At 43.9% G+C, this 19,848-nt stretch overlaps 1 protein-coding gene across 3 annotated transcripts in view; it reads left to right on the top strand.

Moving 5' to 3' along the window:
- LOC131196385 (5'-AMP-activated protein kinase subunit beta-2) overlaps positions 1-19,848 on the top strand; it is a 69,251-nt gene that overhangs the window by 3,907 nt on the left and 45,496 nt on the right. For all 3 annotated transcript variants that reach the window (XM_058179161.1, XM_058179158.1, XM_058179157.1), the window contains 3 exons: positions 10,051-10,205; positions 10,478-10,644; positions 15,322-15,415. In XM_058179161.1, the coding sequence (XP_058035144.1) occupies positions 10,053-10,205; positions 10,478-10,644; positions 15,322-15,415 (414 nt within the window). In that variant the 5' untranslated portion in view covers positions 10,051-10,052. The remainder of the gene's footprint in view (positions 1-10,050; positions 10,206-10,477; positions 10,645-15,321; positions 15,416-19,848) is intronic.

The following is a 19,848-nucleotide window of genomic DNA, read 5'->3' as shown; positions in this document are numbered from 1 at the left end:
TTATGGGCATTACGGAGACATGGTTGGGCACGGAAGGGGGTGTTCCCCTGGTCGAACTGTGCCCTTCGGGTTTCCATGCATTCCATCAAACGAGAGCCCAAGGTAGGGGTGGGGGGGTGGCGGTTGTTATTAGGGAAAGTCTAGAGCCGAGGGAGTCCACTGTGCCTCAGATAGCCGGTTGTAAATCCCTCTTTGTGAGGTGGGGCCATAGGAATCAGACGGGCTTGTTGATCACGTACCTGGGTCCTTGCTGCGTGACTACAGCCCTACCCGAGTTGTTGGAGGTGCTTGCTGGAGTGGCGGTTGAGACCCCCAGACTTATGGTCATGGGGGATTTCAACTTGCCATCGACCGGCTTGTCATCGACGGCGGCTCGGGAGTTCCAGGCTTCCATGACGGCCTTGGACCTGATTCAAGTAACTGATGGCCTTACGCACAGTGGGGGAGGCACACTGGACCTGATTTATATCTCTGGACAGTGGTTAAATGATCTGGAATTAGGAGATTTAGTAATAGAACCTGTGTCATGGTCAGATCATTTTCTCCTTCGCCTGGACTTTCGGACCGCCACCCACCACCGCAGGGAGACGGAACCAATGCGTTGGTTCCGTCCCAGGCGCCTGATGGACCCTGAGAAGTTCCTGACGGAGCTTGGGCCGTTCCCTGAGGATCTGGCCCACGGCACGGCTGAAGAACTAGTTGTGGCCTGAGAACAGGCCGCGGCTGGGGCTTTGGACCATGTCGTGCCTTTGCGGCTTCTGACCCGGCATAGAACTCAACCGTCCCCTTGGTTCTCTGAGGGGCTGAGAGAGATGAATCGCCGGAGAAGACGCCTAGAGAGTACCTGGAGGTCCAGCCGTTCCAAAGCTGACCGGACACTAGTTAGGTCTTTTTCTAAGACCTACCTAGTGACACTGAGGGAGGCGAAGCGTTCTTACGTTTCCTCCCTCATTGCGTCGGCAGATAACTGCCCGGCCGCCCTGTTTCAGGTGACCCGCTCTCTCCTTCATCAGGAGAGGTGGGATGACCCCTTGCAGGGACGGGCCGAGGAGTTTAGTGGTTATCTATACGATAAAATCGTTCAGCTTCGGGATAGTTTGGACCAAAATTGTGATGATCCAAGTGAGAGGACGGAGACACGTCTTGTTGAGATTGTTTGGGATGAGTTTGACCTTGTGGCTCTCGAGGACGTGGACAGGTTATTGGGGAGGTTACATGCCACCACATGTTTACTGGACCCGTGTCCCTCCTGGTTGGTGCTGGCCACACAGGAGGTGACACGAGGCTGGTTCCGGGGAATCATTAACACTTCTTTGATGGAAGGGGTTTTCCCCGCCGCTTGAAAGAGGCAGTGGTGAGACCCCTCCTCAAGAAGCCTTCCCTGGACCCAGCTATTTTGGGAAATTATCGTCCAGTCTTCAACCTTCGCTTTGTTGCGAAGGTTGTAGAGAGTGTGGTGGCATGGCAGCTTCCCCAGTACCTGGATGAAGCTGTCTATCTAGACCCGTTCCAGTCCGGCTTCCGGTCCGGATATAGCACGGAGACAGCTTTGGTCGCGTTGGTGGATGACCTCTGGAGGGCCAGAGACAGGGGTTGTTCCTCTGCCCTGGTCCTATTAGATCTCTCAGCGGCTTTTGATACCATCGACCATGGTATCTTGCTGCACCGGTTGGAGAGTTTGGGAGTGGGAGGCACCGTTTATCGGTGGTTCTCCTCCTCTCTCTCTGACCGGTCGCAGACGGTGTTGACAGGGGGGCAGAGATCGACTGCGAGGCGCCTTACTTGTGGGGTGCCACAGGAGTCGATTCTCTCGCCTCTCTGTTCAACATCTATATGAAGCCGCTGGGCGAGGTCATCAGTGGCTTTGGGGTGAGATACCAACTGTACACTGACAACACGCAGCTGTACTTTTCCACCGCGGGCCACTCCAACGAAGCTGTCGAAGAAACAGTTGAAAGAATTTTTTGATTTTATTATGCACAAGGGGACACCTATAGGAACTGTGTGGGAGGTGAGTAAAGCTTTTATTAGAGGTATATTGATATATTTGGACAATACGCAGAGGAATAATAAACAAAGGCAGCGTAGGTACTTGGAAGAAGAAATTCAAAAGAAGCAACAGTTATTAATTCAAAACCCACAAGATCACAAACTTAAAGAGGCTATAAGAATATTACAGAGTCAATTTAATATGTTAATGGCAGACCAGGTGGCAACGAATATACAATATGCTAAACATAATACCTTCTGTAACGCAAATAAACCTGGGAGATGGCTGGCATATAACTTAAGGAAAAAACAGAAAGCACGTGTCATACAAAAAATAGAATATAAAGGTAAAGAGATATATCAACAGGATAAAATTAAAAAGGCCTTCTCAGAATATTACACTGCTCTATATGCAAAAGACAAAATATCGAATAGGGACATTTATGATTATTTGAAAGATTATAAGGTTAGTACTCTAACATTAGAACAGAGGGAGGAGTTGAATCAGCCGATAGCTACTGGAGAAATAGTGGAGGCAATTAAACAATTAAAAATGGGGAAAACCCCTGGTACAGATGGTCTTACAGCAAGTTATTATAAAAAAACACAGGATGAAATATTAGGCCCACTTAAAGAATTATTTAATCAGATACAATTAGGAGTGGGAATACCCCCGTCATGGAAAACATCTTTTATTTCACTGATACCGAAAGAGGAGCAAGACTGCTCTAAACCTGGTAACTATAGGCCGATTTCACTTTTAAATAATGATTATAAGATTTTTGTTAAAATAATAGCAAATAGATTAATGTTAGTTTTACAACAAAGAATTCATTCTGATCAATGTGGTTTTATAAAAGGGAGGCAGATGAGGAATAATGTTAGACAGATTATTAATATATTGGAATATTTGGAAAAGAAGAATACTTCAGCAGCACTTATTTTTTTGGATGCGGAGAAGGCCTTTGATCGATTGCATTGGGATTTTTTATTTAAATTAATAGAGAAAATGCAATTTGGAGATTGCTTTGTTAGAATAATTAAAGCGATTTATGGAGAGCAAACAGCTCAGATTATAATAAATGGTAATTTGACAGAAGTTATTAAGATTGCGAAAGGAACGAGACAGGGATGTCCTTTATCACCACTATTGTTTGTTTTGACTCTGGAACCTTTATTAGATAAAATACGAGAATTAACGAAAATAGAGGGAATTAAAATTAGACAATATGAGTACAAAGTTAGAGCTTTTGCAGACGATGTAGTGGTTACTTTAACAAATCCTATAAATTCAAGTAGATCTTTGTTGGAAGCAATTGATAAATATGGAAAGGTATCAGGATTTAAAATAAATCAGAATAAAACAAAAGTGATAATCAAAAATATGTCTATACAACAGAAACAAAAACTAGAGGAAATAACAGGATTTGAGGTGGTAAAAAAGGTTAAATACTTAGGGGTTTATATTAGCTCATCGAACAAGAAACTTTATAAGAATAATTATGACTTGTTATGGCAAAAAGTTCAGAATGATATGAGTGTCTGGAAAAAATTGCAGTTGTCGCTACTGGGGAGGATTGCGGCTATTAAAATGAATGTGCTACCTAGATTTTTTTTTTTTTGTTTACATTTATATCCCGCCCTTCTCCGAAGACTCAGGGCGGCTTACAGTGTATAAGGCAATAGTCTCATTCTATTTGTATATTTACAAAGTCAACTTATTGCTCCCCCCAACAATCTGGGTCCTCATTTTACCTACCTTATAAAGGATGGAAGGCTGAGTCAACCTTGGGCCGGGCTTGAACCTGCAGTAATTGCAGGCTACTGTGTTCTAATAACAGGCTCTTAACAGCCTGAGCTATTCCGGCCCCTTTGTTTCTGTTCCAGATGATACCAATAATTAAGAAAGATAAAAATTTGGAGGATTGGCAGATTGGGATTAATAAATTTATATGGCAGGGTAAAAAGGCGAGGGTTAAAATGAAAATAATACAGGACTCACGGGAAAGAGGTGGCTTAAAAATGCCTAATTTTAAACTATATTATGAAGCAGTAGCCCTTTCAGTAATAAGTGACTGGTTTAATTTAACGGAGGAAAGAATTTTGAATATAGAAGGTTATGACTTGTTATATGGATGGCATGCGTATTTATTTTATGAAAAAAAAGTGGATAGGGCTTTTAAGAATCATGTGTTGAGAAGTGCTCTTTTGCAGGTCTGGAAAAAATATTCTTATAAATTAGACTACAAGATTCCTATATGGGCGAGCCCCAGACATGCAATAGAGAATATAAATATAGAACAGAGACAGGAAATGATTACTTATAAAGAACTTTTGTATGCTGAAGGAGGTAGATTTCAATTAAAATCATTACAGGTATTAAATGAAGAAGGGAGGAATTATACTTGGTTTCAATATGGGCAAATAAGTGCTAGATGGAAAGAGGATCAAAAAATTGGTATAATGCAAAGGGAGGAAAATTTAATAAAGCAAATTAGAAATCAGACCCAGGAGCATATTTATTTATTTAATCATATTTATATACCGCCCTATCTCCCAAGGGACTCAGGGCGGTTTACAGGCACTAAAAACAGATAAATAGAATATAAATACAATATAAAACATTTAAAAAACTTATTCTAAAGCCCGTCCAATTAAAAATAGAAATAAAACCCAATTTAAAACCCAAAATTTAAAATCTAGCTCAGTCCTGCACAATTAAATAAGTATGTTTTAAGCCCGCGGCGGAAGGTCCGAAGGTCCGAAAGCTGACGAAGTCCGGGGGGGGTAGATCGTTCCAGAGGGTGGGAGCCCCCACAGAGAAGGCCCTTCCCCTGGGCGTCGCCATATAAAGAGATTGTATAATGTGTTGCTTGAAATAGATTCGGAAAAGGATTTGGTAAAGGATTGTATGATAAAATGGGTACAGAATATTCAGGAACCAATAATGTTGGAAACATGGGAGAAAATCTGGATTAGAAATGTTAAATTTACACAAGCACAGAATTTAAGGGAAAATTTTTATAAGATGTTTTATAGATGGCACTTAGATCCCAAAAAATTATCATGTATGTATCCTGATATCCAAGCGAAATGTTGGAGGTGTGATTGTGATGACGCTACATATTTTCATATTTGGTGGACTTGCAAGAAAATTAAGGCCTTTTGGATAAGAATTTGGTGGATTATTCAAAATGTCCTGAAGAAGAAGATAAAGTTCCTGCCGCAATTTTTTCTTTTGGGAATTATAACGGATTGTACCAGGGATTGAGACTAAATTGATTCTGAATTTAATAACAGCAGCAAGACTGTTGATTGGACAATACTGGAAGAAAGAAGAGGTACCTACAATAGAAGAATGGATATTGAAAGTCATTAATTTGGCTGAGATGTCTAAAATCTCAGCTTTTTTAAAAGACAATACGCAGGAAAGATATTTAATTGAATGGAAAAAATGGATTGATTATCTACAAAATAGATATCAGATTAAGAAATATTAGATTGCCTTTGAATAATTAGGAAGTATTATTTTATGTAATGGGGAGGGGGTTGGGAGATGAAAAGATTTGGATGAGGTTAATTGGATTAGAAGGGAAAAATTTTACTCTATGTTTGGTTTATGTATAACAATACCTTGTGATTGACCAGGGAAGCCGGGGAAGGAGGGGAAGGGGTTTTCTGGGAGGGAGGGGGGAAAAGGGGGGGGGAATGTTTTTGTTTTTTTTTAAACTTTTTCAATAAAAAAAAAAAAAGAAGAAGCTGTTGAAGTGCTGTCCCGGTGCTTGGAAGCCGTACGGGTCTGGATGGGGAGAAACAGGCTCAAGCTCAATCCCTCCAAGACGGAGTGGCTGTGAATGCCGGCACCCCGGTACAGCCAGCTGCAACCACAGCTGACTGTTGGGGGCGAGTCATTGGCCCCAATGGAAAGGGTGCGCAACTTGGGTGTTCTTCTGGATGGTCGGCTGTCGTTTGAAGATCATTTGACTGCCGTCTCCAGGAGAGCTTTTTACCAGGTTCACTTGGTTCGCCAGTTGCGCCCCTTCCTTGACCGGGATGCCTTATGCACGGTCACTCATGCTCTTGTCACCTCTCGCTTGGATTATTGCAATGCTCTCTATATGGGGCTCCCCTTGAAGTGCACTCGGAGGCTTCAGTTAGTTCAGAATGCAGCTGCGCGGGTGATAGAGGGAGCCACGTGTGTGTAACATTGCTCCTGCGCACACTGCACTGGCTGCCTGTGGTCTTTCGGGTGCACTTTAAGGTTCTGGTTACTACCTTTAAAGCGCTCCATGGCTTAGGGCCTGGGTACTTACGGGACCGCCTGCTGTTACCTTATGCCTCCCACCGACGCTCGCACAGAGAGGGACGTCTCAGGGTGCCGTCCGCCAAGCAATGTCGGCTGGCGGCCCCCAGGGGAAGATCCTTCTCTGTGGGGGCTCCTACCCTTTGGAACGAACTCCCCCCTAGTTTGCGTTAATTGCCTGACCTTCGGACCTTCCGCCGCGAACTGAAAACGTATTTATTTATTCGAGCGGGACTGGCTTAAACTTTTAAATTCTTAATTCTTAATTTTAAATATTAATTTTAACTGGGGTTGTAATTTATATGAAATTTAAGGGTTTTAAGTTTAAGTATTTTAATTTTTTTGGCCAATTATTGAATAAGTTTTTTAATTCTCTGTTTTAACTGTACATTGTTTTTGTTTTATACTGGCTGTACACTGCTCTGAGTCCTTCGGGTGAAGGGCGGTATAAAAATCTAATTAATTATTATTATTATTATTATTATTATTATTATTATTATTATTATTATTATTAAACTTAATTGGCCAACGTGGTTAATGACACTGGGGGGAAGGGGTTATTACTGGTTTTAACTATACTGTAACCTCACGGAAAGTCAGAGTTGGCTTTCCTTTGAAGTGTGCCAATATGATTTACCCAATAAGGAAGTTCTTTGAGGAAGTGCTTGACCTCAGAGTTCTGATTTGCTTGGGTTCATTAGTTGGAACCTTTACAACAGGTTGAATGGCAGGACAACCAATATAATCAAGAAATTATGATGTCAAGGTTCCAGAAAAATCTCTTCTGCATAAAAAAAACTCAGAAGCCATTGTCTTTCAGAGTTCTTTACTAGCATGAGGAAACTGGCACACGATGAGTGAAATTCCAAAACTGAACTTCTGGATTCTTTTCCCAGTTATACAAACCCCAAGAGTCCCACCCCCCTGACCCCTTTGCTGGTCACATGGTCCCACGTTCTCCCAGTTCATTCGAATATCTTCTCGCCACTCTTCCTGCAGATGTGAACACCACCTTGACCGCTTGAAGAATGTTACCATACCCCTCAACCCCCCTTCTTCCCCTCAGGGGAAAAACGTGGCAGCGTCTGGAACCCTAAAGTCTAGTATGGTTTCCAGGCCTGACATATGTCTTATGAAGAGAGAAGGATGAAATGTTTACTTTTGAGAAGAGATAAATGATGATGGATATGATGGGATTCTTCAAATTAGAAGAATGGCTTTCCAACCAATGTTAGGAAAAGATTCCCAATGGTAAAACTAGTTTGGCAGCAAAACCAGTTATCCTGGGAGATAGTGGACTTCTCTTCATATAGTGTCTTAAAGTACAGTCTAGACATCTATCTGGAATATTTATATATTCACATTCTGTCTCTTTGTTGTACTAAAGAATTCACTTTCGCTTTCAGACGCCATTTTAAAAGTCAATTAAGCAGAGACAAAGAAAAGTTTCAAATTTCAAAAGGGGAAGTCAGGTTACTTGCGTGCTGTTTCTACTTCAAAGATCGAACGCTTGTGAAATCCCCCGTCTGCTTAGAAAATCAATCCATTTGACAAGTCCTTTTGAGCAGAAGTGACTCCTACTCCCTTTTCCTGAAAAAACAGGAGCGCATTTGAAGCTGGAGTACAGTGAGGTTGGGTGGGATCTCAAATCCAGAAAAATTCGCTCTTAAGAGCAAACCCCCTGGAGAGATCTACCACTCCCCCACAGCTCTGCACACCCCCTTTTGCCCAAGGGGTATGCTAAGGTCAGTGAACAGTGATTTATACTGTTTCACTGACTTTTACGATCTTCTAACACAGAGCGCCCTGTTAGAGCACCCAGCAGGAGCGGTGACGTCACTGGAAGCATTCACATTCTGTCCCATGGTTGAAGAAACGTATTGTCTGCCCCACCACCTGTAAGAAAATGTAGTACTTCTTTCTGACTTCTTTGGAAATACAGGACTACATTATGTCTATGACAATTGTAATTGGCCCTGTTAAGTGGACAGGTTGTTGGGGAGGTTGCATGCCACCACATGTTTACTGGACCCGTGCCCCTCCTGGTTGGTGCTGGCCACACAGGAGGTGACACGAGGCTGGCTCCGGGGGATCATTAGTGCTTCCTTGTTGGAAGGGGTTTTCCCTGCCGCCTTGAAAGAGGCGGTGGTGAGACCCCTCCTCAAGAAGCCTTTCCTGGACCCAGCTGTTTTGGGAAATTATCGTCCGGTCTCCAACCTTCGCTTTGTTGCGAAGGTTGTAGAGAGTGTGGTGGCATGTCAGCTACCCCAATACCTGGATGAAGCTGTCTATCTAAACCCATTCCAGTCCGGCTTCCGGCCCAGATATAGTACAGAGACGGCTTTGGTCGCGTTGGTGGATGATCTCTGGAGGGACAGGGACAAGGATTGTTCCTCTGCCCTGGTCCTATTAGATCTCTCAGCGGCTTTTGATACCATCGACCATGGTATCTTGCTGCACCGGTTGGGGAGTTTGGGAGTGGGAGGCACCGTTTATTGGTGGTTCTCCTCCTATCTCTCTGACCGGTCGCAGACGGTGTTGACAGGGGAGCAGAGATCGACCGCGAGACGCCTCACTTGTGGGGTGCCGCAGGGGTCGATTCTCTCGCCTCTCCTGTTCAACATCTATATGAAGCCGCTGGGTGAGATCATCAGTGGTTTTGGGGTGAGGTACCAACTGTACGCTGATGATACACAGCTGTACTTTTCCACTCCAGGCCACCCCAACGAAGCTATCGAAGTACTGTCCCGGTGCCTGGAAGCCGTACGGGTCTGGATGGGGAGAAACAGGCTCAAGCTCAATCCCTCCAAGATGGAGTGGCTGTGGATGCCGGCACCCCGGTACAGTCAGCTGCATCCGCAGCTGACTGTTGGGGGCGAGTCATTGGCCCCGATGGAGAGGGTGCGCAATCTGGGTGTTCTCCTGGATGGACGGTTGTCTTTTGAAGAACACTTGGCGACCGTCTCCAGGAGAGCTTTTTACCAGGTTCGCCTGGTTCGCCAGTTGACCGGGATGCCCTATACACAGTCACTCACGCTTGGATTATTGCAATGCTCTCTACATGGGGCTCCCCTTGAAGTGCACTCGAAGGCTCCAGTTAGTTCAGAATGCGGCTGCGCAGGTGATAGAGGGAGCCGCACGCGGCTCCCATGTAACACCTCTCCTGCACTGGCTGCCTGTGGTCTTCTGGGTGCACTTTAAGGTTTTGGTTACTACCTTTAAAGCGCTCCATGGCTTAGGGCCAGGTTACTTACGGGACCGCCTACTGCTACCAAACGTCTACCACCGACCCGTACACTCACACAGAGAAGGACTTCTCAGGGTGCCGTCCGCCAAGCAATGTCGGCTGGCGGCCCCCAGGGGAAGGTCCTTCTCTGTGGGGGCTCCTACCCTCTGGAACAAACTTCTCCCTGGCTTGCGTCAACTGCCTGACCTTCGGACCTTTCGCCGCGAGCTGAAGACGTATTTGTTTATTCGCGCGGGACTGGGTTAGGAATTTTAAACTTCAATATTTTAAAGGGTTTGAATTTTAATTTAGATTCGATACAAATTTTAAGGGGTTTTTAATGGTATAAATGTTTTAATTTTTAGCCAACATATAATAAGTTTTTTAATTTCTGTTTTTATCTGTAAATTGTCATTGTTTTATAGTGGCTGTGAACCGCCCTGAGTCCTTCAGGAGAAGGGCGGTATAAAAATCTAATAAAGACTAATACTAAATACTAATTCTTTTCTGTTGCTACCTTCTTGCAATGGAGCCATGGGGAACACCACAAGTGAAAGGATGTCAGGTGAGCGTCACAGTTCCAAGATTCACCGCTCAGAGGGAGCCGTCCATGCCAAAGATCATTCACACAAGATCATGGTTGGCAGCACTGATGACCCCAACATCTTCAGCACCCATGAATCTAAGGTATACTTTTTATGGATGAAGCTTTTTATGGTTTTCTAACATTAGCACTTGTTCTGATATACAGAGTTACAGATTTGATTATAATAATTATTTATGACATAATTGACCATTTTATGGTCCTTAGATAATTCTCTAGATTACTCTCCTTTATAATGCTTAAAATAACTTCAAAAAGTGCTCACTCATCACTTGAATATTCCTAAATCTAGTAAATAAGGTTTCAATTTTCAAGAAGACTTGGACAAGATATAAATTTTGCTCTCTTTCTGCAGCTTCCTGGAGAAAAAGAGTTTGTATCATGGCACTATGACTTGGATGAGTCAGTTAAACCATCCCAGCAGGCTCGTCCCACAGTCATCCGCTGGACTGATGGAGGCAAAGAAGTTTTCATCTCAGGCTCTTTCAACAATTGGAGTGCTAAGATTCCTCTCATTAAGAGGTGAAACAGGGTGATATGTGATTCTTTTAAAAAACTTAACTCAATATTATTTATGAAAGGGGAGCATTGTTTAACTCTATTCTACATAGGGCAAGAAGCATTGGCTTTAAATACCTTCAGCCCAACTAAAATGTGCTGTTTTCATGTAGAAATTCTGAAATGAATCAGATATCAGAAATGGAGGATTCCTAACAGTATAAAAGAACATTTTTTAATGAGAGCAGATCCATGCTTTCTGGATCTGGATGAAAAACATGTCTATATGAAAAAATATGCTTGAATCACCTTCTATACTGTTAAGTCATTGTGGGTTCCAAGGATCAGCAAATAATGAACATTAATTATATGTCAATCTCTTTTCCCAAAAATGCTGAAATGAGGTTTTAATCCATTTCATCTTAACTTCAGGTCACGTCAAGGTAAGAGTAATTTTGTTGAAGGGGGAAATACTATAGTTCTCTATTGGTTTACAGGACAGTATTAGGTTCCATGAAGTCAAATACAACTTATATTATCCACCACAAAGGTCCACCTCTGACCCGGCGTAGATCTCAGTTGGCTCCCTGGTTTTCCGAGGAGCTGAGAGAGATGAAACGCCGGAGAAGACGCCTAGAGAGTACTTGGAGGTCTAGCCGTTCCGAGGCTGATCGGACACTAGTGAGGTCTTTTACTAAGACCTACCTAGTGGCAATGAGGGAGGCGAAATGTTCCTACGTTTCCACCCTCATTGCATTGGCAGATAACCGCCCGGCCGCCTTGTTTCGGGTGACCCGTTCCCTTCTTCATCAAGGGGGACGGGATGACCCCTTACAGGGACGAGCTGAGGAGTTTAACGGTTATCTATACGATAAAATCGTTCAACTTCGGGATAGTTTGGACCAAGATTGCGATGATCCGACCGAGATGACAGAGTCGCGTCTTGTTGAGGTTATTTGGGATGAGTTTGATTCTGTGGCTCTCGAGGACGTGGACAGGTTGCTGGGGAGGTTACATGCAACTACATGTTTACTGGACCCGTATCCTTCCTGGTTAGTGCTGGCTGCTCAGGAAGTGACACGAGGCTGGCTCCAGGGGTTTATAATGCTTCTTTGGTGGAGGGGGTTTTCCCCGCCGCCTTGAAAGAGGCGGTGGTGAGACCTCTCCTCAAGAAGCCTTCCCTGGACCCAGCTATTTTGGGAAACTATCGTCCAGTCTCCAACCTTCGCTTTGTGGCGAAGGTTGTAGAGAGTGTGGTTGCATGGCAGCTCCCCCGGCACCTGGCTTCCGACCCAGTTATAGCACGGAGACGGCTTTGGTCGCGTTGGTGGATGACCTCTGGAGGGCCAGGGACAGGGGTTGTTCCTCTGCCTTGGTCCTATTAGATCTCTCAGCGGCTTTTGATACCATCGACCATGGTATCCTGCTGCGCCGGTTGGAGGGATTGGGAGTGGGGGGCACCGTTTATCGGTGGTTCTCCTCCTATCTCTCTGACCGGTCGCAGACAGTGTTGACAGGGGGGCAGAGGTCGTCCTCGAGGCGCCTCACTTGTGGGGTGCCCCAGGGGTCGATTCTCTCGCCTACCCTGTTCAACATCTATATGAAGCCACTGGGCGAGGTCATCAGTGGTTTCGGGGTGAGTTATCATCTGTACGCTGATGATACTCAGCTGTACTTTTCCACCCCGGACCACCCCAACGAAGCGGTCGAAGTGCTGTCCCGGTGTTTGGAGGCTGTACGGGTCTGGATCGGGAGAAACAGACTCAAGCTCAGTCCCTCCAAGACGGAGTGGCTGTGGATGCCGGCATCCCGGTACAGTCAGCTGCATCCGCAGCTGACTGTTGGGGGCGAGTTAGTGGCCCCAAAGGAGGTGGTTCGCAACTTGGGCGTCCTCCTGGATGGACGGCTGTCCTTTGATGAACATCTGGCGGCCGTCTCCAGGAGGGCTTTTTACCAAGTTCGCTTGGTCCGCCAGCTGCGTCCCTTCCTTGACCGGGATGCCTTATGCACGGTCACTCACACTCTGGTTACGTCTAGGTTGGATTACTGCAACGCTCTCTACATGGGGCTGCCCTTGAGGTGCACCCGGAGGCTACAGTTAGTCCAGAATGCGGCTGCGCGAGTAGTAACGGGAGCCGCTCGTGGCTCCCACGTAACATCAGTACTCCGTAGTCTGTACTGGCTTCCTGTGGTTTTTCGGGTGCGCTTCAAGATTTTGGTTACCACCTTTAAAGCGCTCCATGGCTTAGGACCCGGGTACTTACGGGACCGCCTGCTGTTATCCTTTGCCTCCCAGCGACCCGTACGCTCTCACAGAGAGGGTCTCCTCAGGGTGCCGTCCGCCAAACAGTGTCGGCTGGCGGCCCCCAGAAGTAGGGCCTTCTCTGTGGAGGCAGCGACGCTCTGGAATGAACTTCCCCCTGGCCTACGTCAAGTGCCTGATCTTCGGACCTTCCGTTGTGAGCTTAAAACACACCTATTTATTCAAGCGGGACTGGCATAATAGTGTTGAATTTTAAATTTGGGGTTTATTAATATTTTAAAATTTTAAAATCTAAATTTTAATTTACCAGCCTTTATAATTTGCTATGTTTTAAATGTTGTTTTAATTGTATATATTTTGTTTTATCGTTGGCTGTACACCGCCCTGAGTCCTTCGGGAGAAGGGCGGTATAAAAATTTAATAAATAAATAAATAAATAAAAAGGAACTCAGTATCCTCACTCCGGCTTGTCTCTTCCATTCCATTCCATTCCATTCCATTTCATTTATTAATTTTTTATGTTGTCTATAAGGCTGACTTTGGGCTTCTTACAATGTAGCAGTACATAGATAGTGTACATGTAAGTTCCAGCTTAACTTTTAGGCTCTAAAACTAATGCTATGTGAAAAGTATTGAACGTTTTGTCAGATTTTATCCCCATAGACTAACTAGTTTTTTCATTTTTCCCCCTTTCAAACATTTTAGTGTCCCCAAGAGCAAATCTTTACAGCCAGAAATTGAGAGTCTTCCCAGACTCTTACTGGGTTAAGGTTGACTCAGCCTTCCATCCTTCCGAGGTCAGTAAAATGAGGACCCAGATTGTTGGGGGCAATATGCTGAGTCTGTTTATCGCTTAGAGAGTACTATAAAGCACTGTGAAGTAGTATATAAGTCTAAGTGCTATTGCTATTCCAGAAGCAAAGGGAATATTCACCAGATTCCTTCTAAAAAATGGAATGCCTCTGTATACATTGGTAGTTTGACAGCATTCTAGATTCAGAATTAAATAGAGAATCCAGCGTAACAGTGATAGATGTTGCAGTGATTTGACTGCTCTTTCAAGCTTCACTAAATGAGTGGGAAATTGCTTTCATTAACTAGCTTGAATAATATCCATGAACAATTAGCAAATGAAATGTCTCTCTGAATATTTCAACATCCAAATCAGTACTTGTTACCTTATTGCACTTGTGCCATTCTTGTGTGCTTCAGTTTCAAGTTGACACGGGGAGTACCCAATTAAGGAAACATGGACACCAAGTTTCAAATTATTTATCATTTTTATTAAGCAATAACATTTGAAACTTACCATAAAACTTACGATCTTTCTTATGTGACTATTTTTCTTTTTAAAAAGATGCTGCTTTATGAAGAAATAAAAAATATGGCATGACTCCTAAAAGGAGAAACCGATGAACATCATCTTTGGCTTAGTATTTCTTTTGGGGCGCCAGAACTTACATTGCCATTTGTGTTGCAAGATGATACTAGGCTATTGCCCTGAAGAATCCTATTTTTGAAATGTTGACAAAGTGAGAGTCTAGTTTAAAAAAGCAAGTCTGAAGTGTAAAGGTTTAGCAATTAAGAATGAATGCTGGTCTTCTGAAAATCTCTGTCCCCCTGCTCCCAAATCTATTGAATTCTCCATTTAATACTAGTAGAGAAAGTGGTACAAGTATGAGAAGTCATTGGAAATGAGGCAGAAAGTTCTGTGATGGATATGTTAGTCCTCCCATTTAGATTAGGAGTGTGTAGACATGCTTCATTCTGGTTGAAGATGAGTTCAGATGGTTAAGACGAACTTCTTGCAGTTGGCCATCTGAGAGATTTCTAGGTCAGTGCAGTGCCATTGGCTAAACAGGTTATTAGAGCATCCCTAGGTGAGGGGGCAGCTTTGAGTCTCATCTACACCTCCCTTCCAATCCTTATCCAGGATGGCCAGACTCTCTCTGACCTGCTCACAACTCATTCTAAAGGAATTATTTGATTACAGATTATTTTTTGAGCAGCCCTGTTAAATCACTTCCATAGGATTAGAGGGAATCTTTGAGATCATCTAATCCAACTGCCTGCCCATTGCAGGAATCCTCATTCATCTTGGAAAAAGGCCACCCAAACTTTTCTTGAAAGTACCTATAACTTCAGGAGGTAGATGCTCCATTGCATAATTGCCTCACAGTTTAGAAAGTGGATATTTCCATTTTCACCAATTCGGTAGGTCTCCTCATGAAAACTTTCATGAAGTAGCTGTGCATATTATTTTTGAAACAGTTGAAGCTGCTTAAACCGATCTTCATCTTTTCCTTTGGCTGAGTTTGTCTATGGCTGAATCTGTCTTGCTGATTTTATACAAGCCAGATAAAAGAGTCAAGACAGGCCACTTTCTTACATGTATATATGTGCTGCATTTCTCACTGTGGATTACTCTCTTTTTTCAGCCATAATGACTTTGTTGCTATTCTGGATCTTCCTGAAGGTGAACATCAGTACAAGTTCTTTGTGGATGGCCAGTGGGTTCATGATCCCTCTGAGGTAATCCTATTTTCTTCTATCTGTCTTCACTCTGTTGGCTGAGAGGCCCTGCAAAGTATGAGTATGGGTGAGGTAAGGCTTGACACCTCACAGGCATCCTGCCATCAAAGGCTGAAATGGGGTGGTGGTGTAGGATGGAAGGGCAATAAAGCTGTGTGTGTACATGATGGATAGAGAGGAGGGAATGACAGGTGATAAATACCGGAGCAGCGCAGATCCAGGCACCCTGAGAAAACATGTAGATTACTCCAAACATCTCAGCATTCTCAAAACATATTGGCTGGAAACAGACTGGTCATGGGGGGAGGGATGGGCTGTGGGCAAACCTTTCTTTATCTTGTGAGCATAGGAAAATTCAGAGTTAGCCTCACTTTACTGCAGCTGACACCTAAAGTAAAAGAACGCTTTGCTTTAACCAAATGGAGTTATGGGTCTTTTTTTCCTAAGGGATCAAATTGCAGCAGACTGACATTAGGCTAGCTCTGCAGTTGTGGTCAACCCTTTACCATAGGGACCATGCAAACGATGTCAGCTCAAAGGAGTGACCAGGAAGAAACTGAAGCCTAGAGAGAAGCATCCTCAAAAACCCCTCCTGGAGGGCTGGATCTATCCAGCTGGATCTGTCCAGTGGCTGGGAGAGGATGACCCATCAAGACCCCTTCCTTAGTGGGTCAGAAAAAAGGAAGAGTGGACAGAGAAACCCATGGGAGTGACATTCACCTGTGGGGGTTATGGCAGCTGCCGGCAAGTGGAGCTGGAGGAACTAGAGGAAGAATCGAGCACAGGCGAGTTGGAGCAAGAGGGCTAATCCTGGAGCAAGCCATAAAGTTCCTGAGGGGGACTTTCAGTAACCTCTAAAGCGTGGGAAGCCCTAACCCAGATGGCACATCCCGCTAACCAGCCACGGCAAGCGATGGGGCAACCATGGACTGCAAGGGGCCCCTGCTGTGTTATGCAGCTAATAAACCAAGTGTTGCATGAACACCTGTACAAGGGAGTGTTAGTTTATGTGGTGACATTTTAATCTGTACTGAGATCATGGCAGAACATGTAAAACTAGGCAGAGGTATCCTCAAGAAACTTTGAGTGGCCAAACTGTATACCAAGCTGTACAAATGTGAATTCTACCAGAGTAAAATTGACTATCTGGGCTACTGCATTTTCCACGTGGGGAGAGATGGACCCTGAAAAGGTGCAGGCAGTGCTAGACTAGACTGTGCTCCTCCCGGCACCCAGAAGCAACTACAAAGTTTCCTGGGATTTGCAAACTTTTACCCCCAATTCATTCCCTTGTTTGCCCAGATAGCTAATCTTCTAAAGACAAAAGGGGAGGGAAATCCCAAACCCAGCCAGCCACTTAAATGGACTATGGAGTGCGAGGCTGCATTCAAAAAGCTTAAGCACCTATTTGCAGAGAAGCTAGTGCTGAAACACCCAGACACCCAGACTTTGTCATTCAGCCTGATGCCCGTGATTTCACAGTGGGTACAGTGTTTCTGCAGGAAAATGAGCAAGGGGTCCTACAGCCATGCACCTACATTTCTAAAAAGCTAAATGAGATGTAGCGGAGATGGGCAGCTTGGGAGAAGGAAGCCTATGCAGTATGCTGGGTGCTCCTAACTTGGAGGTATTTTCTAGAAGTGGAAAATCCCATAGATTGGCCATAAAAGCTTAGAAGCCTTAAACACCGCCATCACCCCAGAGACTATCGCCCAAACAGGCCCAGTGAGCCTGGTACTTTAATCGATTCAACTCAACATTACAATATCTTGCAAATGCTTTATCCAAGCTGCCACAATAGAATAGTTTCTAACAGATGCTTTATCCAAGCTGCCACAATACAATAGTTCAAAGCTGGAGGTAATTAAGCCAGTTATGCCCTCCAGGCAACTGGTGGCCCCAGTCACCATCTGGCACATGCCAAAATGAATATCCAACTAGCCAATGATTTGAAGGGCGCCCTAAAGGCAGCTTTGGAGGAGAATAAGTGGTTCCAAATACATAAGGGGGAATGTACAGTGCAAGATGGTCTAGCTTGGGTGGGAACTAAATTATAAGTCCCACAAAGCCAACAATTAATGGTTCTACAAAAAAGCCATGATTCAAAAATGGCAGGGCATTTTGGCTTCATAAAAATCCTGCACCTAAATTCACCGGTTGGTGTTGCAGCAAGACGGATATGGCAAGACTAGCAGAACCAAGACAAGAAGATTATGAGCTGGAGCAGATTGTGGACAGAGGATTGAAATTGGGCGAGATGACTCAACTTCTATACTAGAGATCTAAACCCAAAGAAGTTTTTTTTTAAAAAAAAGACACTCCAAAACGCTAAGAAAGCAGCAAATTAACACAGGGAGAAAGATTATAGACCCAAAAGTGAAACAAACATAATGGAAGACTATGAAATTTTAAAATATAGAAAACCCAGACTGGAACTTATAGTAGTGTGAAAGTGACTTAATTTGCGGATAACATTGTTTGATTATTGGAAGAAATTGCACAAAGAAAAAGGAATTTTGTTTTTGTTTTTACTTTTTCCTTGAATTTTTTTGGGGCAGTCAGCTATTCTAACTTTGCTTTGTTTATGAGGTGAAAAGGACAGAAGAGAGAAGAAAAATTAAACAAGACTTAAAAATTTGTAAAATTTAGAGGGTGCAAATTGTAAAATTTTAAGAATTGTAAATTTAGCGGATTTTGAGAAACAATTGCGGGACAGTGTAAATTTTATTAATGTTGGTGTTTTTGATGTTTTTGGGCAACTGGGATATTGGAATCTTGGTGGAATATTGAGCAACTATTAGCCCATTAAATTATTACAAAATGTTCCAGCAGGGAAAACAAATATGGTTTATAAAGAAATATTATTGATGTTTCAATGTATTCAGGAAGATATGAAAAGGAAACATAGGGAGATGATGGAATTGATGCAGGATACAGATGAGAGACTAGAAAACCCCCAGAAAATGATAATAAAAGATGAATAAAAAATTCAGAAAATAGAGGAGAAACCAGAAGGAGGTGAGGAACGAATAGAGGAGATAAATTCAAAGATCATAGATATGGAAGAAATAGTAATAATTTTCAAAACGGAACAGATACATTATCCTCTAAGACCGTGATGGCAAACCTATGGCACACGTGCCCAAAGTAGCATGTGGAGTCATGTTACCTAGCATACGCGGTGTTGCCCGTTCCTCTTCCGGGTTTCTGGCATACATGCACACATGATGATCAGCTGGCCTTTGTACATGCAGCAGTCCCGGAAACCGGAAGAGCTGGTCTGTGAGCCGGGAATGGGGCTTCCTCAAACTTTGGAATTGGGAGTGTCCAGAAAGAAGGAGAACCAATGGGAGTTCTCCATTCTGTGGTATCATCAGTCTCCGGGCAGAGTCTCCCTTGACTTCCCCTAGTGGAGGAAAGAGTTCCGCACAGAGAAGCCCAAGTTGGTTATTCAGGCCAAGATCCCCCCTCCCACTTTTGCCACTTCTCTCTCTCTGCAGAACTTGTCTCTCCTCCTTCAGGTGAAGTCCCAAAGCACTCTGCCTGGAGACCGATGATGTTCATGGTGAATTCTCATTGGTGCTGCCCCTTGTTCTGGGCCCTCCCATCTCAAAAGTCCGAGATAAACACTTCCAGCCTCCAATGCAGAACTGCGGATTCCTCCTTGGGCAGGGAGCATCTGGCCGGACACACGTGTGTAAGCATGTACGCCGTAAGCATGTGGGCGGCCAGCTGATCAGTATGTGCGCATGCGTGGCAATAACTGGAAGACTTGCTTACCGGAACTACCTTATCTGGTGTATGCATGCCCCCTGGGCAACTCCTCTTCCTGGTTGTGGCCATGATGAGCATGCGTGCAAAGTGCTCCCTTTTTAGCACTTGGTACCATGCATACGTGCATGCATGTGCACTCCCTTTTTGGCACTCAGTGCCAAAAAGATTCGCCATCACTGCTGTAAGAATTCAAAACATAGAAGAGAATAAAAAGAAAGTTCTCTTTAAAATGATGAAAGAACTATGGATGGGTACTCTAGAGATCCAGCAGAGATAGGTGTTGTGGCAGATTAAATAAATGTGATGTAAGAATTACAAGTTCCCAAGGGAAAAGCATGAAAGATTTACCAAAAAGTCAATAAGAATTGAAATTCTAAAAAGGGCAAGAGATGATGGATAGAGATAATAGTGTGGCTATCTTATTAAGAGGTAGAAAAAAGAGGTAGAAAGTAGAAACTGGGAAAATAGTATTATGTATACTGATATATAGGGATGCGATGGCTTAGTGGTTAAGATGCTGAGCTTGTTGATCAAAAGGTCGGCAATTCAGCGGTTCGAATCCCTAGTGCTGCGTAACGGGGTGAGCTCCCGTTACTTGTCCCAGCTTCTGCTAACCTAGCAGTTTGAAAGCATGTAAAAAATGCAAGTAGAAAAATAGG

The sequence above is a fragment of the Ahaetulla prasina genome, chromosome 3 (genome assembly GCF_028640845.1).
Source record: "Ahaetulla prasina isolate Xishuangbanna chromosome 3, ASM2864084v1, whole genome shotgun sequence".
In the NCBI taxonomy this organism is placed as follows: Eukaryota; Metazoa; Chordata; class Lepidosauria; order Squamata; family Colubridae; genus Ahaetulla; species Ahaetulla prasina.
Note: the sequence above shows the minus strand (reverse complement) of the source record. Positions and strands in the feature narration are given on the sequence as shown.